We start from the raw sequence: 24,857 nt of genomic DNA, 5'->3' as shown, positions 1-24,857 counted from the left end.
AGGACTGCCCAGCGCGCAGAGCTGTGACTGCCCCGGCAGCCGGGCTGGCGGGAGCGCCGGGGGCCGGGGCCAGGGCCGGCGAGAACCCGCGGTGCGCTCGGGGCGGCCCGCGCGGGTAGGCTCCCACCCCCACCCCGCAGGCGCGGTCACGCTCCTCGGGTTCTGCCCGCCGGGAACCGTGCGAGCAGGGGGACCTGGGCAGGGTCTCCGCGCTCTCGCGGGTGTTGTTGGTGTGCCTGTGATAGATCGGTCTAGACAGGCATGCAGGCTCCCTCCCGGCTGAAGGACGGGAAAGGGGGGGGCGGGCCGCGGAGGCGGCGGCAGACTCCCGTGAGCAGCGAGTGAGCGAGCAAGCCTGCGGGCTCTGCGAGCTGGGTGGAGGGAAGGCTGTGAGGATTTCTCTTAACCCTTTAAAGGCAACGGAGTGTAATGGGGGTGTGGGGGCAAAGATCCTAGTAGAAATTCCTGGAGGCAGAGTAGCACCCCCCCGGGGGGGGGGAGAGGGGGCGGGGCGGGAGTCTGGGCCTAGGGTTTTCCTTTCTCTTCTGTGCACGCACGCTCACATCCTGGTGCATTGGACTCGATTCTTGGACGAACCAAACGTAGCTGCTGGATGATCTAATTTGACCCAGGACTTCTCAGTGGGAATGAGGTGTGAACACACATAGCGGGCACCCTCACTTAAGGAACTGAGTTTGGGAAATGCAGATATAGACCTCAGCGTTCCCAGAGAGAATTCATGCAGACATCTAGTAATAGGAAGGTCGGCCCTGAGCTGTAGTGGGGTGGGGCCTCTGACCAAGACTGCTGCAGACCTGAGACCTGAGGCTGAAATGTCAGGCCCCGTGTGTCCAGGTATGCGTTGGACACAGCATAGAGGTCCTTGGGTTGTCTGTATAAATAGACGCACCCTTAACCATGAACTTGTGGGTAGTTAGGATCAGATATGTGCAAGGAGACAGCCTCTAAACAGGAGTTGGATAGCGATGTGTACAAGATCGATCATTCATATACACATACGTGGGGTCGATATTGAATCCATCTGAAGATGTAACATAACTTTGCAGACAGTGGTCTAGTTCTTTCTAGAGGTTGAAATTGGTGGGTGGGTTACCCTGTGTATAAATGAATCATGAGTTAGCACACCTCTGCCTCCTTCCCCACCCTCTTCCTTGTAGGGTTTGTGGTCCAGGGGATCCTCTAGTTCTATTTAAACTGCAAACCCATATTGGTGTAGCCTGGGAATGGGCCACATTACTGGCAAAGCAAGAATTGTACGTAGTGGGGAGGTGTAGGAGCTAGACAGGAATGCTCAGATTAAGATGTGCGCCTGGATGACAAGTGCTGAGACAAATCAAGACACTTGGGCTCCGATGCCCACATGGAACAAGAGATACAGAAGAGATAAAGAACTGGCCGAGAGGAATGTAAACACCGGTATGCAAATACAGACACCTATAGTGATATCCTAAGAGAAAATCCCAGACTCTGTTGAGCTGGAAACTGGGGCAGAATTTCTGTCAGTGCGTTCCAGAGACAAAAGCCCATTTAAAGGTGTGAAGAGGGTCACTTGGAAACACAAAAAGCATTCATATGCATACATCCGTGCTTAGACACACAGGCTGAATGACAAAAACGACTCACTGCCTGACTGTGGACTTTCCTGCCGGGCAGGAGCTCCGTGGGCACCCAAGTGTGGGCCGCACCACCGCCTTCCTGCACTCATTCACCGGGAAATCGCGAGTCGTTGGCTGGAAGGAAACTGAGGGCAAAGTGGCCTAGCTTAAGGGTGGATGGCCCTCACTTACTACTGTCACTTTTGGTTACAGTTTCTTCGCTTCTGGAGCAGGGGAGAGGGCGTGTGTTGAGCAGGTAGGAGGATTTCTAAGAGGTTTTGTGTTCTTGACCTTGAGTGGATGGAAGGTGGAGGAAAAAAGAGGAGTAGCTTTCAGCTCTGGGTCAGGAGGAATGCGTGGTGGCACTGCTCCGAAGTCCTGTCTGCTAATGTGGCTCTCAGCCTGGTAGACTGATAAAGATAGAACCGAAAGAAGTGCGAAGTTCGGCCTCCGGGAGGAATAAAGGGGAGGTAGGCTTTCATATTGGCATGCTTTAGGTTTTTTTTTTTTTTTTTTTTTTTTTTTTTTTTTTCCCTTCCCTCTCCTGGAGGAGACCTTGCAGGGACGGCCTGTGTAAGGGTGGATTAGCAGGCGCCTGTGTGACCCCAGACGCGCACGTAAACTAGGCTAGGGTTTGGTTTGCCCGCGGCGTCGATTTGCCGCGGTCCCTCTTTGTCTGAGCCCAGCCGGGAATTCCAGCTTTTATTGGGAAGACCGCACTCGGGTGGAGCCCGCGCCGGGTCGGGCGGGGCAGGGCTGGGCCGCGGGCTGGGCGGGAGGCTTGCAGGCCGCAGTGCCTCCCGAACTCCAGGACGGCCTTCTGGAGCGCCCGGCAGCCCTGACAATGCCACCTAGGCGGTTTCCTCGAGGGCGCGGGGCGCGGCGAGGCGGGGTGGGGGACCTCGAGGGTCCACTTCGGCCGGCGAGCCCCACCCCTTCCCCACTGGCCCCACCCCTCCCCCGCCCGCCCGGGGCCGAAAGGAACTCTGAAGGCCCTTTGTTAGGCCCCAGGGTCACACCCGTGCCCTGGGGGCCGCAGAGGGGCGGGAGAGTGGTGCTCTCGGCGAGAAAGGACCTTATCCTTGCTTGGAGGCCTCGGCCGCCCGCTCACACGGTTCGGGGAGGGGAGGCCGAGGCCGGCCACGGCCCGCCCCAGCTGCTTTGCCAGTGTGTACGGCCCGCGGGATTCCGTCTGTTTGCAAAAGCTGGTTGCGCTGCTGGGGCCTAGGTGGCGGCGGCACCGTTGAGAGGCTGCCGGGGCAGGAGTAGATGGCCTCCTCAGGCAACCCCGATGGTAGCCAAGCCGCTTTCGTCTGGAGCACTTGGCCCGCGACTTCCCCCGACCACCAGCCCGGCCCGACGGCTTTTGCTGGTCGTCTACAACGTGTTCCTCTGGAAGGGGTATCTGACTTTGTGTTGGATGGGGATTAATGAACGATGCTTTTCCGCGATATTTCTGTAGAAGGCCCCCTTTCCCAGCACAAGCTCGTCTGTGCCCGTCTCCAGCCGAGGGTCTCGGAAATGGGGGTCCCTCACTTGGTTATTTTTTTAGAGCCATGTGTCCCCAAGCCAATCATTGCCCCTCCGCACCCACGGGCTCGGCTCCCTGTGATTAGACTAGCGGGGAAGTCCGCTAGAAGATCCTGACAGCATAAAATATAATTTGTGATCTAAAAGACAGTTTCCAGTATAATCTCATTATGCACCACAGACTCCCGGTGTTATTTTGTGGAAGGCGGACAATGATCAATTTACATTGACCCGGGGCTGGGCGAGCTTTTAGATGGTAATTGCCATATTGATTTGCATGCAAAAAGGAGACCTGCTAAAATTAAAGACCGGAAGCTAAATTAAACTAAATTTATTGTCTAGGTGCAAACCAGAGAAACTACTGGGGGGAGGGGGTGAGTCAGGTTGGGGTGCCGGGAGGGAGCAGGTGAAAGTCGCAAAGAGCTCCCAGAGGTCACAGATTTGGGAGCGATCTTTGCCCTTACGATTTCATAATGTGAGGAGGGGGACTTGTTTAGGGTATGGGGACCCAGCGGGGAAAAGTTATAAACAGGCACCATTGCATTGAAGGCACTGGGGTCTTTTAATGCCAACAGTAAATGGCAAGGGGAGGAGAGGTTTATAGGGTTATGGGGGGGTCTTCCTGCACCATTTCCGGCAAGCCCCCATTTCTATTGTTCTACCCGAGCGCTGGCTGTCGTGCCAGGGACACCCAAAACTCTTGCAACTGGAGAGTTTAAAAAAGGAAAAAAAACAACAACAAACCCACAGGCCTGCCCGCCCCACTCCCTCCCCTCCCCTCCCCCCTGCAGAAGTTCTTTCCGAGAGCGCGCGGGTGTGGGGCGCGCTGCACGCGCAACGGCCAGGCCCGGACCGTTGGAGGCTGCGGGAGTTCCTCCCCGGTCGCAGCGGTCGCAGTAGTCCCAGGCTCGACCGGATGCCGATCGCTTCGGGAAGCGCCCGCTCCAGGTGGCTCTAGGTGTGGGGGGGGGAAGGCGTCGGCCCGGGCCACTGCCTCGTGGTGCCGGGGCGGGGGTCGCCTTCCCGGGGGTTGGACGGACCTGCACCGAGTTAAGGGGCCGGGACAGGGCGGAGGCTGGAAACCCTGTCCCAATCGCCAACGCCGAAAAGTTTAAAAGAGAGAGAGAGAGAGAGAGCGAGAGCCACTGGCAGGGAGCCAGGGGCCGCCGGGCGGCGGGGGCGTGTTCGGCTGGCTAGCGGGGTGAGGACCCGGCGCCGCCATTGCCTCGATCCCTCCCGCTGCCGAGGCCCTTGCCCGCCCAGTCGCCTCTGGAGCCATTTCGCACATCCGGAGCCTCGGCCTCTTGGAGGAGAAACCGGTCCGGGGTCGGGAAGCCCGCAGGGGCAGCCGGCTGTCCGGTGCCCCTGTCCTTCCCGGTCGCCCCGAAGCGGAGCAGGAGATGGCCCTCGGCCTTGGAGGCTGTGGAGCCTGTGTCGTCGGGTGTGGGGAGTTCCCGGAGCATCTGAAAGCCTGGAGCAGATCTGGAAATTGGGGAAGGGGTGGGGTGGGGATGTTAGGCTCCCACCCCCGCTTCTGGGATGAGAAGTTGGGAAAATGAAAGATCAACCGGTCCCCAGCTTGTCCGCGGGCTTGGGCTTTTTGCGGGGACCCGCCCCGCCCCCCCCCACCCCGGGGGCTGGTGGGGGGAGTCCAGTAGGGCTCCGCCTCTTGCAAGCCACTTCCCTTTTAATTTCCTCCCCCATCCCACTTTGGTCCCTGAGGTTTTACCTTAAAACCCTGGGAAAGGTAGGTGTAGGCACTGTTTCCAAAGGGCTCTTGCTCTAGCTAGATAATGTGATTTATTGCTTTATGTGGCAACTATGGTGGCGGGCCCAGTTCTAGTACCAGGAGTCAGCGCTTTTTTTGCAGAGATCTGGGAGGAGCGATCCCCCTACCCCTGCCTATTCTGGGCTCCTCCAGTGTAGGGAGGTGTGGGGGGAGTCGGGAAATTGGGAAAGACTTCAACTGGGCCAAGAGATTCCTGGGTGTAGGAGAAACTGGGTTCCAGTCTCCTTGTGGCCTGAGTCGCAAAGGTGTTAAACGCTTTCCCCCTGTACTCGAGTACAAGGACCAAGGAAGCTTTCCGAAGTTCTTGGGGATTTCAAATGGTACAATTAAACCAATAATTGGCTCCTCTCCGCAACTCCAGGACTGAGTTTGACCGTGGCCCATTTTTACTAGCTGTGTGACCTTGGGGGCAAGTTATTTATGGCCTCTGAGCCTCAGTAAGTTTCTTCATTTGTAAGACTGGGAATAATTATCCACCTTTAGGATCAAAGAAGACTGCCTGGCACATAGTAGGCCCTGAGGATTAGGGATCGCTTTGAATGACTGGTCTTGTTCCTATAGGCTGCTACTCTTTTCCCTGCTGCCCCTGCGCGCCCCAGAGACCTGCTCAAGCCAGTGTCCAGGGACCAAGGATGCAGGTTTAAATTCCCCTCCCAAGGATATTCCTCTGGCCTGCCCCCGTGGGTTCCTCTTTTGTTGCAGTTCTTTGCCCCTAAGTGGGATCGCTATATGGTTAGGAATTGATTCCAGAACCCGGTATCTAGGTGCTCTTTGGCAAGCCTTCCCGTCCTTCTCTTTGGCAGGAGAGAGAACAGCCAGCCAGTGGCTGGAGGGGAGAGACCTGGTTGGAAGAGGTGAGGGGGTGGCCTGCTGCAGAGGCCAGAGGTGCTGTGGTTTGTTTGATAGGGATTAAGTCCGGATGTTACGAGGTCTCAGTGTGGTTTTCAATAAAGTCTGCCAGGGATTGTTTCTTTTTTTTTTTTTTTTTTTTTTATATCGATATGTATTTTAAAAAATTACCAGCATGAGAAGAAAACCAGACCTGTATGGATCCAGGCCGGTAGTAAGCTACTGTGATCAGGTTTCCTACTCGACTCCCAGAGGGGAAGTCAGCGTTTGATTGAAGCTACACTTGGTTCTTGACTCTCAGGGGATGCTTGCTCTGAAACAGGAGCCCTCCCTTTCTCTCCTCCTCCCCCCCCTCCTCCCTCTTTTTCCCTTCTTCCCCTAAAAGCCTTTGTGCTGAAAGAGCTTCAGTAGGCACGAATCCCTGGTCCCTCTCTAAAGAATGCCTTCCAGCCTTTGCTGACATTGTTTTGTGAACAGTGGGTTTTACCAGGCCAGCAGTTTCCCCCCGCATCTCAGCTCACTATTTTAGAGGTAGAGTGTGGCCAGGGTGCGCGTCACAGCCATGATTTCCACACTGGGTAGCCAGGGCCATGCCTGTAATCTGAAGACACCTTAACCTTTGCCCTGGATGCCCCCCAGAAGGGGTGAAGGTGGGGAGAGCAGGGACAGGGGGTTGCTGTTGAGAGTGTTTGTTTTCTCCCGCAGCAGGGGCAGAGGGGCGAGTCAGAGTGTAGGGACGGTCCAGCTTTGGGTCTGATTTAAAACTTGGTCTAATTGGAGAAGCTCTTAGGCACTTAACAGTTCTGTACAAATGCAAACTTGAAATAGCTCTAGGCCTACGTCATTTAGGACAGAATAAATGAAGTACAGAAATGTCCAAACTATGTAAATCCTGGAGTTGTCTGCCCTCCCATAAACACATGACAAGTGCCAAGGCATTTCCAGTCAAAACACCCGTGGAACCAGCAGCCTCCATCCTTTGTATTTATTATTTTATTAACAGCATTTTACACAGCATTTAACAAGCACGGCCTGCCTGCTTTGCACCAAGGCTGAGCAAGCCGACCAAAGGGTGGAAAGCGGATGGATGGGGGGGGGGGGAGGGGAGGAGTGGTCTCTAAGAGAGACGTCCAGCTGGAGAAATCTCTTCAGATGGGTAAAGGAAAGTGGCTTTGGGGGGTTGTTTCCACTGGCCTGAAAGAGAAGACAACAAAAGTAATGCTGTGCAGGGGAAACCCCCCCCCTCCCCTTCTCAGGAGGAAAGTTGCGCAGATGCGGCTATGTCTGGTCTCTGCTTGGATTCCAGAAGGTGAAACAGTATCATTTCATGATACTCTTGCCCATCAGTTACTGGTGATTTTCAAAGAATAAGTATTTGTCTGGTATCGTTAGTCTATATCCTGGTGGAAAGTTTATAAGGAAAAGTAATGCCTTTCTTAAGTCATAAAATGAGCCTTGTATGATTATTTAATTAAAATCTATTTAAGGACCGATTAGGCGTGTAATTTGCGCTAATAATGACGATTATGGAAATGTTCGACTTAACCAAAAATCATAAAGGAGACATTTTGATCAGTGGGGCGGCCAGTAAGTATTCAGGGAGTTGGACAATTTTCGAAGCACGGGAGGCAGTGGGGCCGCGCGGGCCACGGGAAGTGCAGAGGCCCGGAGAGCTCGCAGGCCTCCCTGCCCCGACCCCAAGCCCGGCCCGGGGCAGGCCAGCCCACGCTTTGCTGAGCACAGAAACCGACCCTGGGAGCCTGAACAACCTTTATTCCCAGCTGAGGAAGTGGGGGAGGGGCGCCTCCCCAAGCCACCGGGAGGGAGGAGAAAACTCTGGGAGAGGGCTGATAAACCACACAGAAATCCCTGCGAAATGGCTGTGCTCTTTTTGCTTTCACAATCAGCGGCGACAAACGCACGGGCTGCCTTGGCCAGCCTTGGCTGGAGCCTGGCGGGGTGGGGGAAGAGGGGGGTCCCCTTGTTCCGGAGAAACCTGCCAGCTGCTGGGCTTGGTGCGAAGGCAGCGGAGGCAGACACAATGCTGCTGTTGTTGGTTTGATCTCTAACTGTGGATTGTTAGTCTGGCTTTAACTATGTGGTAAGGGGGGAATGTGAAGGCTGTTTACAGCGAGTGCAAATAATGTGACAGCTGTTGGTGCACGAGCAGCGCTGCGCCTCCTCGGCACTTACACAAAGCGTGCACTATGCAGGCCCGCGGAGAGCCGCAGAGGTGGCCGCCGCTCTCCGGCCGGAGCGTCCTCGGGTGCGAGCGAGACTCGGCAGCACCGTGCGCTGCCCCCCCTCCCCCCCACGGGTCCCCGACACACACCTTTGGGGCTCCCGGAATTGGGATGGAGGTGCGGGATGTGTGTGTGTGTTGTGATTTAGGGAGCTTGTCACGCAGAGAAGGTCCACAGGGTCCTGAGTGTCACCCAGTCGGGAGGGGTTTGGCCAGGATCTGTGGACCTGGGTCCTCCTCAGGTGCTTTTGCAAGCAGGGTTTTCAAGATTTGGGAAAGGAACTTTGAACCCGTAAGCAAGCTTGTTGGAAACAATGTATTCACGATTGAAGGCTTTCTGGAAGTTGCAGAGGCTCTGAAATGGCTCCGGTACTCAGACAAGTTGGAGAGACAGGCATGTAGGTTCAGGACCCAAAAGGGGGGCGGGTTGTATTGGGGGGCAGGGGTACGGTTTGGCTTTTGATCGCCCACACCCCTTAGCTTAGCCTTCCCATTTTCTTTTTGTTTTTTAATTTTTTTAATGTTTATTTTTGAGAGAGAGAGAGAAACAGAGTGCGGGTGGGAGAGGGGGAGAGAGAGAGGGAGACCCAGAATCTGAAACAGGCTCCAGGCTCCAAGCTGTCAGCACAGAGCTGGGCGCGGGGCTCGAGCCCACGGACCCGTGAGTTCATGACCTCAGCCGAAGTCGGTCCCTTAACCTACTGAGCTCCCCAGACATCCTAGCCTTCCCATTTTCAAGAGCACGTTCGCCTTCAGCTGCAGGACGCAACCGTGCGGGTCCTGAGGTGTGCCCACAGCGCCGCCCACTCTGTGACTTAATCAACTAGATGTCTACCAGCCACAGGCCTTCTCTGAGTTCCTGGTCGCTGGCCAGACACTGCGGGGAGGCGGGGAGGCGCCGGGGTGGACGGGAGAGCAGTTGGTGGCGGCAGTCATCGCCTTGGCCACTCCTGGAGATGCATGGCTGGCCCAAGCAGGCGGGTTCAGGATGGCCAGAAAGGTGGGCCTGCCTCTGGGCAGTCCTGGGGCAAACTGGGTGTCAGAATCGCTCCCCTCCCCATCCCAAGGTTGGAGCCTTCACAGCCCTGGCCTCTAGGGTTTGGAGGATCATCCAGAGCTGATTTAATTCCATATCTTGTCCTTCTCTGTGACTTTGGTCCCTGAGAGTACAGCCTCCAGGATATCTGCAAATTGAGTTCATTGCCCCCAGCCCCCCAGGGCTACCCTCTCCGAGTTTCAACGTGGACTTCTCTATCCAGTTGGGTTCCCCAGTGGGGAGCTGGGAGATGCTTCTGGAGTGATACATGAACTTCGGTGCCAGTTCTATAAATTGGTCTCTTTTTATGACGTGTGCCATTTTCTGTAGGAATGTTGCTTGCAAAACGAGTTTCGCCTTGGAGGAAAGGCGGAAAGATAAACAAGCCTGTAACGCCAAAACACTGGCAGTCTTTCCCTCCTTCCAGCTCTCTTAAAGCAGCCGGGCTGTATTTCCAGGATTAGACTCGTGCTTGTGAAGAGGGACTCTGGTTGGCTTTTTTTTTTTTTTCCCCAAGCAAATGCAAATTAGAGAAAAATAATTTTCTTTCAACGATATGCAATGTATTAGTCACTTGTTATCGTGCTCGGAGGCAGGCCTCATTTGCGCGTCTGCCAGCTCGCTCACATCTGCTCGGTGCTGTTCGGGGCATTTTAACCTTGGCGGTGTCGTGTCTAGTCCCACGGATCAAGGAGGAGTAATTAAGCTCTGAACAGCTACAAAAATTCATGGGCCCCCATCTCCACCGTAGTTGTTCCACAGCTTTGTTTGGGGTGTTCCGAGTTCCAGGATCGAGTAGCAGGCATGGGGTTTCTTTTGTTCCTTGTAAAGAAAGTGGGCACCCCTCTCCTCCTCTGACCCTCATCCCCGGCCCTCCCAGAACTCCCAGGCAGCGCACAATCAGCAAGGAACCCGGGTGCAGATCACAGGACCCAATGTATTATGTATCTTTTATGCGTAAAAAGTTCCTTTGTGCTTCCTGTGTACTCATGATAGCTGTTGTTAATAGCCTTATGGTATAGCTTTTTCCTTGGGGTGGGGTGGGGAGCATTAAGTGTGTTTCATTCCTACAAAACCCTGGTAGGGATTGCAGTGCAGTGACACCCCCTCTGGAGTTGTGACATGGCTCGTTTATTCTGGATTTGCCCCCAGGTTGTGCACACTCCCAAGGGTGTGTGGGGTTGGGGGGAGGGGGAAGTAAGAGTGATTAATCGCATCCAACCTAGCTTTCCTGTCCTGGGCGCAGTCCTGTCCAGGGACACCAGCTTCCAAATGGGCCCTCTCTTGCCCACGTGGTGGTGTGTGGCATCACCGTGAAAGAAAGTGAAAGGGACAAGGGGGCAGCGGTGTCAGGGGAGAAGGGGAGCGTCCCACGTTGGTCCAACTGCAGAGCCCGCCCCCCCCCCCCGCCCTGCCCCACCCTGCCCCACCCTGCCCCACCCCACAGCTGTGCCAGGTGGGGGTGGGGGGTGTGCATGGTGGGGGGCCCACCCCGGTTTGGCAGCGCCTCTCCCCGTGGATCCTTTGCAGAGGCCTCCCCTACCCGAACCCCTTCCCACTTCACAGTTGGCTACATTTGGCTTGCAGGGGGTCGGGGGGGGGGGTGGAGCATGTACACGGAGGATAACACGCCAGTCTGCTCCGGAAGGAGCCCAGGACGACGGCCAGGAGAAGGGTGTGCGGTGCGCGTTCCCCGGCCGGGCTCGGAGCATCTCCTGGGTTCTGCGTGCGCCCACCCAAAGTTCTTTTTTGTGAGAGGTTCAGCGCGGGGGCCTCGGGAGGGGGAAACCCCAGAGGAGCGCGCGGGGCCGCAGGGCCCGAGGGGTTAACCGGGGTCGGGGGGACTGGGGATTGCGGAGGTCGGGCCTCCTCCCGGAGAGAGCCGGAGTTCCTGGAAGGCGGGGCGGGGGCGCGTCGCGAGGGTGTGGGTGTGTGTGCCGTGGCGCGGCCCCGCGCGGGGACCTCGGCGGAGGAGCGGCAAGGAGGGGCGGGCGAGCCCGGAGCAGCACGGGTGTGTGTGGTGGGAGAGAAAATCCCTTTGTTGCCGACCGATCGCGCTCGGGGCTGAGGCAGGGGAGGGGGCGCCCTTCCCCCGCTCGCCCTAGCCGCCGCCGCCGAGGGCCAAGTTCACCCCCGACAGACCCGAGTGGCTCTCTGCTCTGACCCAGGCGCCCCGGGAGGAGGCAGGGAAGGTTCTGGTTGCTCGAAAGGTCAGGGCTGCGCGAGTTTCCCATCCTCGTCGCTCCCTCTCCCCTCCTGCTCCGCAGCTCAGTCTGTTACTAATGCAAAACTTGGGGCGTGGGTGGGGACGCCCCCAGAGGCAATGGCCGTGGCTTGAAGTGTGCCAAGAGACGGCGCCTGGGCAAGCTGGATCGCTCCTCCCCACCCCCCACCCCTCCAACACCCTCGGAGGGCGGGAGGGCAGAGCCAGCCACCAACCTCAGCCACATCTCTGGAAGCCCTGTCCCGACGCGGGGCGGGGGGCGGAGGGGGGGGGGAAGGGGGCTGTCTTGGGGTCCCCCTCTCCCCGCTGCTACCCGCCCGGGGAAAGGGACCCAGGAGGACCCGCCCCCAACAGTGCACATCCGGGAGAGCTTTGCCCTCACATCTTTTACCCCCACACAGCCCCCCTCCCCCCATCCTAAAATAGAAACTTCTTCACCCCTCCCTTCCTTGACACCGGGAGAGAAGTGCCGCTGGGCGTGACTCAGTCTGCTCTTGGAGCGGCCCCAGGAAGGGCTCCCGCGGGGTTCGCTTTGGGCTTTGATGAAATCCACACAACTCTGCTGAAGGTCACCCCTCCCTGGCCTGGCCCCCTCTGTGTCCTTGCCTCAGCCTTCCCACTGCCACGGAGAAACTCTGCAGCCATTCTGGGCTTGTTCCACAGTGTGCCTCGTGGAGTCAGATGCTGTTTAATGGGGTTAAACGCCGCCTATACTCGCTATTGCCGGGCAAGACTCAAGTCCACAGTGCAGTTTAATCCTCTGGAAAGCGCGGTGCCAGATATTTACAGATGAGGGGACCAAGGTTGAAGAGGTTCGGCCACCTGCCCAGGGACACCCTGTGGATGAGGGTGGGAGCTGGGAGGCTGTGGTCACCGCGTTCTTGCATGTTTTGCCCAGAGAACCAGCTATGACGTGAGGGAGGCCCTTTCCCCCCAACAGGTCTCCAGCCTACGCTGCACACCGGCTGGTCTCCCTGCCGCCAGCTCAGCCTCCTGAGCCAGAAGCCCCCCACAAACCTGCCCAGGCCTTCTTGGCCACTGGCCGGAAAACTGCCTGGTGGAGGAGAGGGGTGCCAAGTGAGAGAGACCCTAGGAAGGGGCACCATTCATGCTTGCGTGCCACGTGAGAGTTGGGGTGGTTTGCTGGCGATGCTTTCCATTTTGTCGGTGAACTTGACACGTGTGACGTGCAGACTTGAACCGATCACCGCTTCAAGGGTGGAGGCAGTAAAAGTGGCCTGGTGCCAGGAGGAGCCCGGTGGAGAAAAAAGAGGGGTGCCAGGAGCGATCTGGTGCTGCCTTCCCTCCCCTGGCTCCTCCCAGCCTCTCAGGGTCACTGTTCCTTCTCTTTTCAACCTGCTGTTTGCTGTCTGCCAGGGTAAATCGCCTTTAAAGAAAGACCAGCAGCTCTCACGGCACGAATGGGTCAAATGGTGGAGGTGGTGGGTGCCTCTCGGGGGCCTGTGCCCCTCCTGTCTGGTCTGAGGCTTGGCAGTGTCCCTTGTCAGGGACGCCAGCTCTTAATTTTGGTCCCTGTGACCTCTTTCTGCCAGTGGGGCCCTTTCCCCAGTGTCCAAGCCAAGCCTCCTACTCGTACCATCACCCTTGGCTTCCAGAGCATATAACCACCCTGGTCTGTCCTGGGGTGGGGGAGGGGGAGGCACAAGGCCTCTTGTGCCTCCAGTCACTTCCAGTCCAAGAGCTGGAGGCTACTTCGCAGGGTGTGTGTGTGTGTGTGTGTGTGTGTGTGTGTGCGCGCGTGCGCGTTTTGCAAGCCAGGTCTCTCCCCGGAATTGGGTGTGCCGGTGGGCACCCACTCCAATCCAATTCCTGGGTCTTTACTTTAGAAACCAGCCACTGCTCGGTCTCCCCGTCGGACCTTTTCTCTCGGCCCACCTTCCCCCTTCCCTCTCCACCCCTATCCTGCGTCCTCGGCCCCCTTCTCTGCACTCCTGGAAAAAAGGGTTAAACCCCACAGCCAAGGTGTAACTTAGCAGCTCACAGGGAAACAGGTTGGTGCCTGTAAAGTGCTCTTGTGGAGTGACTTCACGCATCCTGGCGCTTCTGGCCTGCACGCAGAAGAATGGGGGTGGGGAGCACACGGGGAAATAGAGCCTCTCTCGCGGCAGCAAAGTGCCTGCTCCTGTTTGCCATCTAAAGCACATTATTTGTCCTCTCCACCGTGGCCCAAGGGTCAGCGAAGTCAGTTTTGAAGCACTTTCTCTCAGAGTGAAAAAAAAAAAAAAAAAAAAAAAAAAGACCCCAACTATTTCAACAGCCCCTTCTAGAAAGTGGAGCATGGGATGAGCATCGCTGCATCTCCGCCTCTCAGTCTCTTTGTGTTTCTTCCCCCAACGTCCCCTTGGTTCTACATCCCCAGAGAGGTGGGGGAGGGGGGGGTCCCCAGCCTTCAGTCGCCGCAGGGTGGGAGCAACATGGCCTCTGCCTACAATGTTCCTGCTGGGGATTTGGGCTGTCACCTTGGAGAAGGGCCTCCTGCTAGGCAGGGCCCTTGTTCCCTGGCCCTTCCCACTTGGCTCGGTGTTTGGCCAGGAACCCGAAGAGTTAAAAGTCTTTAGCTTGTTGCAATGAAATTATGGCTGGCAGTGGCGCCGCTGTTTGTTCAACAGACCTCCACTTTTAAACAGTTCACAAAAAGTTCATGGGGCAGCTAAAGATTGTGTGTGTGTGTGTGTGTGTGTGTGTGTGTGTGTGTGTAGTCAGCAGGATCCAACCATGTACCTCCCCCTGCCTTGTATCTTCAATGTTCAGCCTCATCCCTCTGCCCCCCACCCCCAGCACTCCATCTGACCCCGTGCACGCGAAGCCACTTGGTTCTGACGCCCGGTGTCATTTAAGTGTGCGTCGTTAATGTTGAAAGCCCCACAGGATGAGCCCTGGAGAGGGGCGAACAGCTCTGAAAGCACCCAATGGCCCCAGGTGTCTCTAAATCTCATTCACCTTTCCGATCAGCGCAGGCCTCCCCTTCTCAAGAAAACCCCTTTCAAGGGAAAGGGGTCACTGGCCCTGGGGTGGGGGGGAGACAAAGTAGGATGATCTGAGACGGCCGGGCCACCCAGAATGTCTTCCTTTTGTTAGAAGGGGCGGCAGGGGTTAGGAAGGGGACAGTCCCTTGAATGTGCCTGGTGGTCATCCCTACACTAGGGGCGGACGACCCTCAACATGATCTGTATGTCTGTAAGAAGGGAGACAAGCCCACAAGCCCCGACAGAACCTTCTTTAGGACCCCAGTTTGTCTTTTTGGGGCACCGCAGCTAGCCCATTGGAAACGCCTCTGTCTCAAGAAAGAGACACTTCCTAGGCAAGTCGTGCGCTTGGAATCCCACCAGGCCTGCTACAACTGCAGATTTCTGCCTCCTCCTCCCCTCCTCCTCCTCCTCTTCCTCCTCTTCCTCCTCCTCCTCTTCCTCCTCCTCCTCCAGCCTCATTGTTGAGCTCCAACTCTGAGCCCTGGTGTCTGTGTGTGTGGCTCTCGATTAACAGACGGTGTTCCATGTATAGGGGGCCGACGGGGATACTGGTGGACAAAAGGCCTAGTTAGGACAAAGAAATGCCGAGGGCTAGCCTAGCCCTGGCTCTTGGAGTCCGGTCTCCCAGGTGCCTCCCCCACCCCTACCCTCAGTTCCTCTCCGAAAGAGTCCCCGGACCCGGTGCCTCCAGCCCAGCCGACCTGGCAGTCTGCTCCTTGTGCTCAAGTGTAAAAGCGAGCATTTGCATATTTTTCCCTGCTAACAAAGGAAATGTGTCGAGTTAGGGAACATTTGGGCTTTCGGAAACTGTGTGGGTGGGTGTGTGAGGGAGGAGAAAGAAAAGTTCCCCCGACGATCTGCACACCAGTGTTTCCACACTCAGATTTGGGTCCCACGTAAGGATGCCATGGCCCGGCCCGGACAAGGGGGATGACGATGTGTTTGTGAGTGGGGTGGGGGGGGGGTGGGGGGGGGGGGAGATTGCCGAGGGCCATCGGTCCCAGGCATTAAAGGCTCCCCTACTTATTAACCCAGCATTTAACAGCAGGATATGGGCTGAAGCGCAGTCAAAAGAAACGGCTCAACCTCCAAAGAGCAATTAAAATCCTGCACGAGGATAAATCACGCGCCGTGATAATCCTGTTAATAAAATGCAGCTTGTCCTGACCCTTCACTCATGCAGCAAACTAGAATGTGATGTGGGTGGGGGTGGTGGGCAGAGAAGGTAAGGCAGGGCGGGGGAGAGGTGCTCTCCCCTCCGCTGCCCGGGCAGCCTCCCCCTCCCCGTGGGTGGAAAATGGGTGCCTTTTGCCCGCTCCCAGCGTGCCAGTGGCTCGCAGCCCGGCAGCCTGGGCTGCTAAGACTTCTGCACTCGCTAATGATTTCTTGTCCCCAGTGAGCAGGCGTCATTGAATTACTCAACCGCCTCCCTCTGCAGCTCCCAGGCCAAACCACCCAGGCAAAACCACCCGGGTTCGGCGCTTAATCTAATCTAGGGCCGGGTGGGATGGTTCACCAGCCCACCGACTCTTTTTAACCCTCCATCCAGATACTGCACTGCCAAGTGTGTTCCCGAAGGGTGGGAAAGGAGAAGGGAGGCCAGGGGTGGTGGTGATGTGTGTGGCACCTGGACCCCTCCCCGCCCGCCAGGGAGTCGTGTGCGGTCAGCCCGGGACCCTCTGGGTCAGGTGTGCCCCATCCGTCCTGGACATCCGGAGGACATCGAGTACGACGTGCCCTCCCGAGTCTGCGCTCTGTATGAATTGCTTGGAAAGACAGCCTCTCCGGTTCCCTCTTTGGCTCTTCTTTAGTCAACCTCCTGGAATTTTTTTTTTTTTTTTTTTAAACAGACTAGACGCTTGAAGAAAAGCCGCCATCCAAGAAGACGACATGCTTTCAGCAACCCCCCTGTATGGGAACGTTCACAGCTGGATGAACAGCGAGAGGGTCCGCATGTGTGGGATCAACGAAGACAGGTGAGTGGGCCTGTCTGGCTGGGGCCCTGGGGAGAGAGGGTGGGTGCCCCCCCTCCCCCTCCCCCCCTTCCCCTCCCCCTCCCCCCAAGCTCCTGAGCAGGGCCCATGCGGAAGCCCCCCTCACCTTCTCAAAGCCAGAGTGGGCGCAAAAGGGGTGGGGGGAGAAAGATCTCCCGCCTAGCCGGCGGCCCTTGATTTACAGTTTTAACAGGCAACCCGGCTCAGCGAAGCATTGCCGCCCTTTAAAAGATTAGCCCCTAAAGCGGCCTTTCAGTGCACTTTCGTCCTTAATTTATTATTTCATATTTATGAAGGAGAATTAATCCCAGTCTATATGCTGCTTTAACTCTAAATGTCAGGAGTGTGGGCCCAGGTGGATCGGCATTCGATGTGCTTTTAAAACAAATAGTTTGCTCAGTAATAAATGGGGAGATAGCCACCCCTCACTTCCTTTAAGCCCAGGGTCTCTCGGTGTCCTCTGCTGGGTGTTCAGTGAGGCCCTCGGCTCCTGGTCTCAATCCCCCGACAGCTCTCTTACGCTTCCTAATCCGTAATTTTGGAGCGTGGGGTAGGGGCGGCTAAGCGGTAGATGATTGAAGCTGCTGTTCGGGGTATCCGCTGCTGCTCGGGCAGCGATTTCATCCTGGGGAGTTGCAAGTTGGCACTGAGCGCTTTCTTTATCGATGCCGTCTGATAACAAGTCCCAGGGCAGCCGCAGCAGCCTGGCACAGGTGTGCGGCTTTCTCGGGAGCCTAGAGCAGCTGGCATTTGTATGATATTCGTGTGTCTCCCCCCCCCCCCCCCCCCCCCGTCATTTTGATAAAGGCAGTCAAATATGGCTTCATTATCACCATGGAAACCGGTGTTGTAGAACAGGGTCCCTAAACTTTGTTTGGGGAAAACTTTTCGAAAGCCTGCCTTCGTGAGGAACGCAGAAGTGATGTGTGTCTTTCCACTTTGGCGTTTGGCCATTGGACTCCCTAACGTCTGCCCTCAGGTAGAACCTGGAAGGGTCGGCTCGCACAGCCTACTTGGCCTCCTGGGAGAAGGCGTCGCGCACGATCTTAATTTCTGCGTCCTCCACCTTGGGGACGTATTTGTGACTTCACGTCCCCGTTGCGCCCTGCCTTTCCTTTGTTTTCTCCCAGCCCAGTTGAATCACCACGTGGGGACAACTTTCAGTGCGGGCCGTTGGTGAGGAATGTTTTTGTGAGGGCGGTTTGCAAAATGGAGCTTACTAGAAGCCGGTCTCTCCTGGGGCCATCTACGTACGGAAAGATGCGTTAAGCAAGGAACGCTGTCACGAAGTTTGGTGTGTCCTTTTAAATAGGAAAATTCCTGTAAATGATGGTGACGCTTCAAAGGCCAGACTGGAACTAAGGGAAGAGAATCCCTTGAACCACAACGTGGTAAGAGATTAATGGCTTCTGTTGACGGGCTATCTGAATATCAGTGATCTGTAATCAATCGTGCATTAATTTGCATGCCATTAAAGGGCCTTTTTGGGGGGGCGGGGCGGGGCTGTTTCAGGGCAGGGCTGAGTAGAATGTGCCCTCCTCAGGCCCTCACCCAAGCTCTTCTCCGCTCGCCTTCTTGGCCCTTGCACTCCTTTTGGCACGCTGGCCACTTATGTCCGAGCCGTGTAGTGACTGGTGGGATGCGTGCCTCCCTTTCTTCGATAAGCTGCGTGCCACATCAGTGCTCCCCGGAGCTGGATAAATTTCCAGCCTCCAAGGAGACCCTTAGGGTTTGCTTTTCCAGTAAAATATGAAACACAGAACCGTCTTCAGACAGCAGGGAGAGGAAGTCAAAAGACACAACCACAGTTTGACCCATGGCCTCTTTATTGATTTAGAAATGAGACCGCCAAAGTCCTCCTTCCCTGCTGTCCCACTGAAGATTGTTTTCTTGTTATGTTAAATCATAATGCTTCCCTGCGTCCAGCCAAAAAAAAAAAACAAAAAAAAAAAACACAACCCCAACCCGGTAAGCACCGCCCCCGCCCCCAACCTAACAGGCCTGGGAGGCTCAGGTCTGTACCCCATGGGGGGCGGTGCTAAGAGGACTGGAGCTGGTGTCCTCTCTGTAGCAGCAGAGAATTTTTGCTGAGAAGGTGAATTTTCCGGAGTTAATAGATGACTGAATTTAATGTATGGGCCCCAAGTCTAAAGGGATCAACCTTTTACAGGCTTTCAGGATACTAGTTGAACCGAGGTGAGAAGGTGGGCGGGCGGGCAGGCGGCAAAGGCCTTTGGAGAAGTGGGCAGGGGGTCGCAGACCCCGCGGGACCTGTCTTTTTAACCCTTTCTGCTCAGACGGCAAGGCTGATGGCACATTGAGCTAGATGGCGGTTTCTCTTCGGGATGGGCCCTGCCGCTTTGAATGTTCGTCTCGAGTCACACCCGTGTTGTTCTTCCGTAAAGGTGGATGCCACTACTGGTCATAGGATCGATGGCCTGGCAGCACTGAGCATGGACCGCACTGGCCTGATCCGGGAAGGGCTTCGCGTCCCCGGCAACATCGTCTACTCTAGCTTGTGCGGACTGGGCTCCGAGAAAGGTCGGGAGGCTGCCGCGAGCACGCTAGGTGGTCTCGGGTTCTCTTCTGAGAGAAATCCAGACATGCAGTTCAAACCGAACACCCCCGAGACCGTGGAGGCTTCCGCCGTCTCGGGAAAGCCCCCAAACGGCTTCAGTGCTATATATAAGACACCACCCGGAATACAAAAAAGTGCTGTGCCCACAGCCGAAACACTGGGCTTGGACAGGCCTGCCAGCGACAAACAGAGCCCTCTCAACATCAATGGTGCTAGTTACCTGCGGCTGCCCTGGGTCAATCCCTACATGGAGGGGGCCACTCCAGCCATCTACCCGTTCCTTGACTCGCCAAATAAGTATTCACTGAACATGTACAAGGCCTTGCTACCTCAGCAGTCCTACAGCTTGGCCCAGCCGCTGTATTCTCCGGTCTGCACCAATGGGGAACGTTTTCTCTACCTGCCGCCGCCTCACTACGTCAGTCCCCACATCCCGTCGTCCCTGGCTTCGCCCATGAGGCTCTCGACGCCTTCGGCCTCCCCGGCCATCCCACCTCTGGTCCACTGCGCAGACAAAAGCCTGCCCTGGAAGATGGGCGTCAGTCCCGGGAACCCCGTCGATTCCCACGCCTATCCCCACATCCAGAACAGTAAACAGCCTAGGGTGCCCTCCGCCAAGGCGGTCACCAGCGGCCTGCCCGGGGACACAGCCCTCCTGTTGCCCCCCTCGCCCCGGCCTTCACCCCGCGTCCACCTGCCCCCCCAGCCCACTGCAGACTCCTACTCCGAATTTCACAAGCACTACGCCAGGATCTCCACGTCACCGTCCGTCACCCTGTCAAAGCCATACATGACGGTCAGCAGTGAGTTCCCCTCGGCCAGGCTCTCCAACGGCAAGTATCCTAAGACTCCGGAAGGGGCCGACAGTGCCCAGCCGGTTCCCGGGCACCCCCGGAAAACAGCAGGTCAAGACAGAAAAGACGGGGGCTCACCGCCTCTGTTGGAGAAGCAGACGGTTACCAAAGACGTCACCGATAAGCCCCTCGACTTGTCTGCTAAGGTGGTAGATGTCGATGCTTCCAAAGCTGACCACATGAAAAAGATGGCTCCCACGGTCCTCGTGCACAGCAGAGCTGGAAGCGGCTTAGTGCTGTCCGGAAGCGAGATTCCGAAAGAAACATTATCTCCTCCCGGAAGCGGCTGTGCTATCTATAGATCTGAAATCATTAGCACGGCTCCCTCGTCCTGGGTGGTGCCCGGGCCGAGCCCTAACGAAGAGAACAATGGCAAAAACGTGCCGCCGAAAAACAAGGCCTTGGACTGGGCCATACCGCAGCAGCGGAGTTCATCGTGTCCCCGCATGGGCGGCACCGACGCCGTGGTCGCTAACGTCGCAGGGTCGGTATCGAGCGCGGGCCGCCCAGCCTCCGCGTCGCCTGCGCCAAATGCCACCGCAGACGGCTGCAAGACCGGCAGGAGCTCCATGGACACCACGCCGTCCGTCATTCAGCACGTGGGCCAGCCCCCGAGCACGCCGGCCAAGCACGGCGGCAGCACCACCGGCAGCAAGGGTGCCAAAGCCAGCAACCCGGAGCCGAGCTTCAAAGCGAACGAGAATGGCCTCCCGCCGAGCTCGATATTTCTGTCTCCAAGTGAGGCTTTCAGGTCCCCACCGATCCCCTACCCCAGGAGTTACCTCCCTTACCCAGCGCCCGAGGGCATTGCTATCAGTCCCCTCTCCTTACACGGCAAGGGACCCGTCTACCCCCACCCGGTTTTGTTGCCCAACGGCAGTCTCTTTCCTGGGCACCTTGCCCCAAAGCCCGGACTGCCCTACGGGCTGCCCACAGGCCGGCCGGAGTTTGTCACCTACCAGGACGCACTGGGGTTGGGCATGGTGCATCCCATGTTGATACCTCACACGCCCATCGAGATCACGAAAGACGAGAAGCCAGAGAGGAGGTCCCGCTCCCACGAGAGAGCCCGCTATGAGGACCCGACGCTCCGGAACCGGTTTTCCGAGATGCTGGAAGCTAGCGGCACGAAGTTACACCCGGACGTCCCCGCCGCCGACAAGAACCTAAAGCCGAGCCCCGGCTGGAGTCAAGGGAAGACGGTCGTCAAGAGCGACAAGCTTGTCTACGTAGACCTTCTCCGCGAAGAGCCAGAGGCCAAAACTGACGCCAACGGGTCCAAACCGGGCTTCGCGGCGGAGAGCGTGGGCCAGAGCGCCGAGCCCGCCAAGCCCCCGGCCGACCCGGCCCTGCAGCCACACCGCGATTTCATCGCCCTGAGAGAGGAGTTGGGGCGCATCAGCGATTTCCACGAAGCTTACGCGTTCAAACAGGCCCCGGGCCAGTCAGTCTTCAGCCTGAGCAAGGAGAACGTTCCAGCGGGGACCAACAAGGAGAACCTGGGGATGCCGGTGGCGACTCCCTTCCTGGAGCCGACTCTGGGGAGCGATGGCCCTGCTGTGACTTTCGGTAAAACCCAAGAGGATCCCAAACCATTTTGCGTGGGCAGTGCCCCAGCGAGTGTGGACGTCGCCCCCACCTATACCAAAGATGGAGTTGATGAGGCGGAATCGAACGACGGCAAAGTTCTGAAACCGAAGCCGTCGAAGCTGGCAAAGAGGATCGCCAACTCCGCCGGTTACGTGGGTGACCGATTCAAGTGTGTCACTACCGAACTGTATGCAGATTCCAGCCAGCTCAGCCGGGAGCAGCGGGCCCTGCAGGTGAGCGCCCCCCCACCCGAATCTCAGGAACTCTACCAGTTGTCAGTTCTTTTTTTTTTTTTAATGTGGAAGGAGGATTGGGGGAGTGTGGTAGGGCAGGACGCCAGGCAGATTTGGTTAATGGAGCTTATGGTAAATGTAAATGTATGAAATGTGTCCAGTCAGGGGACGTGAGCGGTAGCTCTTAGGAGGTTCGCGTGTCTGGATACTTGAAGTTATTCTGTAGATGATATTAAGGGAACGCCACTCAGCTGCTGCTAACAGAAGCGTTAATTGTTGCAAAGGATATCGAAAGACTGCATGATGTTTGCCTATCAGTTGCTTTGATTTCTCTGCCATTACTGTACGTTAACAAAAAGTACCTGTAGCCGCTGAGAATGCCTTATGTGAGGCTTGGTGGAGGTGTAGAACAGCCGCATGTCTGTGGGATTCGTGCGATTTCTCTCACAAAAAAAAAAAAAAAAAAAAAAAAAAAGCTCGCTTAAAGGGATAGAGTATGTGTTTAACTTGCTAGCGAATGATAGATGTTGTATAGGCATTTCCTTAAGATATTTTACTTTTCATTAAAAGATAAATACAGCCAAATTGTTTTTGCAATGTTAAGAAAAAAATTGGTTTATGCTTATAAAAATGGATGAAGTTATCTAAATGATCCATTGAGTGCCCATTTTAATTACATAGATGGAAGGATTACAAGAGGACAGTATTTTATGTCTCCCCGCTGCTTACTGTGAGGTCAGTTCTTCAAATTTTTATTACTAGAATCTTACATAAACCTTTTGAGTTAAATTTCATTTCCAAATATACAAAGGGAAGTTTGTGGGCCATGGTCGTCTTTATTCATTGTGCATTTTGTTTTCTTTTCTGTTGTGTTTTTTTTGTTTTGTTTTGTTTTCTTTGCGTTGTGTTTTTGTTTTGTTTTATTTACCTTCGAAAGACAATGTCTCTATGCGGTGGTGTATGTATGGATGTACATGCACGGCACGTATATATCTATACGCATATGGCTTTACGAGTCAAGAATGTGCGATTACTTACGTATAGATACCCATAAATTTTTATCTATTACATTTTAAAATATCTCCGCTGTATCCTAAATTGTGGTTGGCTCTGGGCAAACTTTTCTTTGAACGTACTTTCCTTTAAGGTAAGGCACACGAAATAGCTTTTATGGTAAGGTGTTGTGTTTTGTTTTTTTTTTCCATCTCCGTTCTCTTTCTAGCGTGCAATGATGCGCTTCTCAGAGCTGGAGATGAGAGAGAGAGAAGGTGGCCACCCAACAGCCAAAGACTCCGAGGTGTGCAAATTCAGCCCCGCTGACTGGGAGAGGTTGAAAGGAAATCCGGACAAAAAGCCAAAGTCGGTCGCCCTGGAAGAGGCCATTGCCGACCAGAATGACAATGAGAGATGTAAGTAAACCCGGGCAGCCTACGTGTGGTGCCGCGTCGCTGGGAACAGCGGGCCACCGCTCCCAGGGCTGACGGAGGGGACAGGAAGCAATTCACTGCTAGGGCCCGACGTCCAGCGGGTTGCTCAGAGAAATGGGCCGCCCTTCCCGTCCGAGGGAGCCAAGGGCCAATTGTCCTTTTGACCGTGGTGGCATCCAGGAAGGAGGCACCTACCGACGATTATTTCCTGGGACACCTCTCCTTTGCCAGAGAAACACCAGTCCTGTAGTCAGTAACAGCCTGGGACGATATAAGCGGCAAAATGACAGCGGGAGATGTAAATGTGGCACGTATGTTACGTTCTGTTTTGTAGCAGGTACAGATAGGGTTTCTTTTCTCTTCCCGTTCTTTCTTTCTTTCTGGTAGCAGTGGAATGATCCTTCCAGCCACAGGCACGCACACACCCCCCCCCCCCCCACACACACACACACCCAGTGACAGTCTCGTATTCCCCCTCCAAAAGCAGTGGTTTTGGTAAAATGAGATGGGGCGGTGGGGGAGCGAAGGCAACATAGAGATGAGATGACTGTTTTCTGCAGCAGGTTCGTCTGCCATCGTTAGATGTCCGACGGCACGATCCGAGGGCGTGGTGTAAATGAGCGCGTTCTTCCCACCAGACCGAGGTTGTGTTCTGTTTGGGAGGCAAAATGGAGAGAGAGCTAGTGCTTTTGTGAATGAGGGCTGCTGGCCGAACGTCAAGTAGATGATGGGTGCAGAACCCTCGTGACGCGGGACAGTCCGGGATGGCGGGTGCATCGTGTGAGCTCTGTGCTGTTGGACGTCACGGGCGGGGCGTTCCCGCACACACGAGGTTCATGAGCATCTGCTGGAGTTGGGGAGGCTTTGCGGTCCAGGAGAGCTTGCTTCTCGCTGCCTGGGGCACAGCCCCTCCTCCGTCCACCCGCCAGTCCGCCTTGGGGTCAGACAGTGGCCTGTGGCCAGGTTTCTGGATAGGCCCACCCACCAGGACCGGTTTGTTTCACGGGAGTCTCAAAAGAAGGGAGTTTCGGTGGCTAGTCAGTGGCGGGTCCTCTGACGTACCTGGAGTGAAGATTTCCTTACTCCCCCCGCTCATGGCGTTGAGAGGCACACCTGGAGAGTCTGGGCCGCCCTTGAGTAAAGCAGCAGAGAACGCCTTCCCCTTTGCGCGCGCTCGCCCTGGGCATCTGGGTAACTGGCCTTTTTTTCTGACGTGCCTCATAAGGCCAGCTCTTGGGGAAATCTCTCAGGGAGACCTTGTAGAAGTGGACAAGGCCAAGTTAATGGGTAGGTGCTTCTCTGAGGAGAGGGAACTACCCATGCCCGACACTCCCTCTTCGCTCTGGGTGCGCTGAGAGGTAGGCCGGAGGAAGGGAGTGGGAAGTTAGCCAGCCCGGAGTCTTCTTGACCTTTGTCTGGTTTTTCAGTCAGATGGCCAGACCCGGCTTCCCATCGCAGCGGCCTCACCCCGGCCGTCTTCCCAGGGAAGTTTATGTCCCTCTTTGGCTTTCCTGCGGAACCTAGAGACGAGCATCAGGCTAGGCCAATGGGGAGCAGAGCCCAGACGCCTCCGAAAGGCCTCCCTTCTGCCTTCCCCTGAGTCTGTCCAGGCTCCGACCAGTGGGTACTGTTCCTGGAGCACCCAGGACATGGCCCGGCAAGGCCTAAATCGTCCCCGAGGGCAGGAAGGGGATAGAGGAGTGGGGGGGGGGGGGCTCACTTGTAAAGACTGGAGCGACCAAGGAGGTGGGTCCCCGTCCCCAATCTTCTGGGGGACCTGTGGTTTGTGTTGGTCAAGAGGAATAACTTGGAAGAGCCGTTGGTCGTCTTTGCTGCCATTTCCTCATCCAGGGGACGGCAGGTGCTAGATTCATCCGGCCGCAAATTAACGGGCCTTCTTGTCCT

The 24,857-nt window shown here is 56.2% G+C and overlaps 1 protein-coding gene across 12 annotated transcripts in view; it reads left to right on the top strand.

Moving 5' to 3' along the window:
• The window catches only part of BCOR (BCL6 corepressor), a 116,082-nt gene that overhangs the window by 75,416 nt on the left and 15,809 nt on the right, over nucleotides 1-24,857 (top strand). For 8 of the 12 annotated variants that reach the window (XM_045473033.1, XM_045473034.1, XM_045473037.1 and 5 more), the window contains exons 2-6: nucleotides 16,127-16,252; nucleotides 17,583-17,661; nucleotides 18,676-21,525; nucleotides 22,207-22,260; nucleotides 22,748-22,934. In XM_045473033.1, the coding sequence (XP_045328989.1) occupies nucleotides 16,167-16,252; nucleotides 17,583-17,661; nucleotides 18,676-21,525; nucleotides 22,207-22,260; nucleotides 22,748-22,934 (3,256 nt within the window). In that variant the 5' untranslated portion in view covers nucleotides 16,127-16,166. The remainder of the gene's footprint in view (nucleotides 1-16,126; nucleotides 16,253-17,582; nucleotides 17,662-18,675; nucleotides 21,526-22,206; nucleotides 22,261-22,747; nucleotides 22,935-24,857) is intronic. The other 4 variants (XM_045473043.1, XM_045473042.1, XM_045473036.1 and 1 more) reach the window with 1 other exon arrangement.

This window comes from Leopardus geoffroyi, chromosome X (genome assembly GCF_018350155.1).
Source record: "Leopardus geoffroyi isolate Oge1 chromosome X, O.geoffroyi_Oge1_pat1.0, whole genome shotgun sequence".
NCBI lineage: Eukaryota > Metazoa > Chordata > Mammalia > Carnivora > Felidae > Leopardus > Leopardus geoffroyi.
This window is presented reverse-complemented; position numbering and strand designations above follow the sequence as displayed.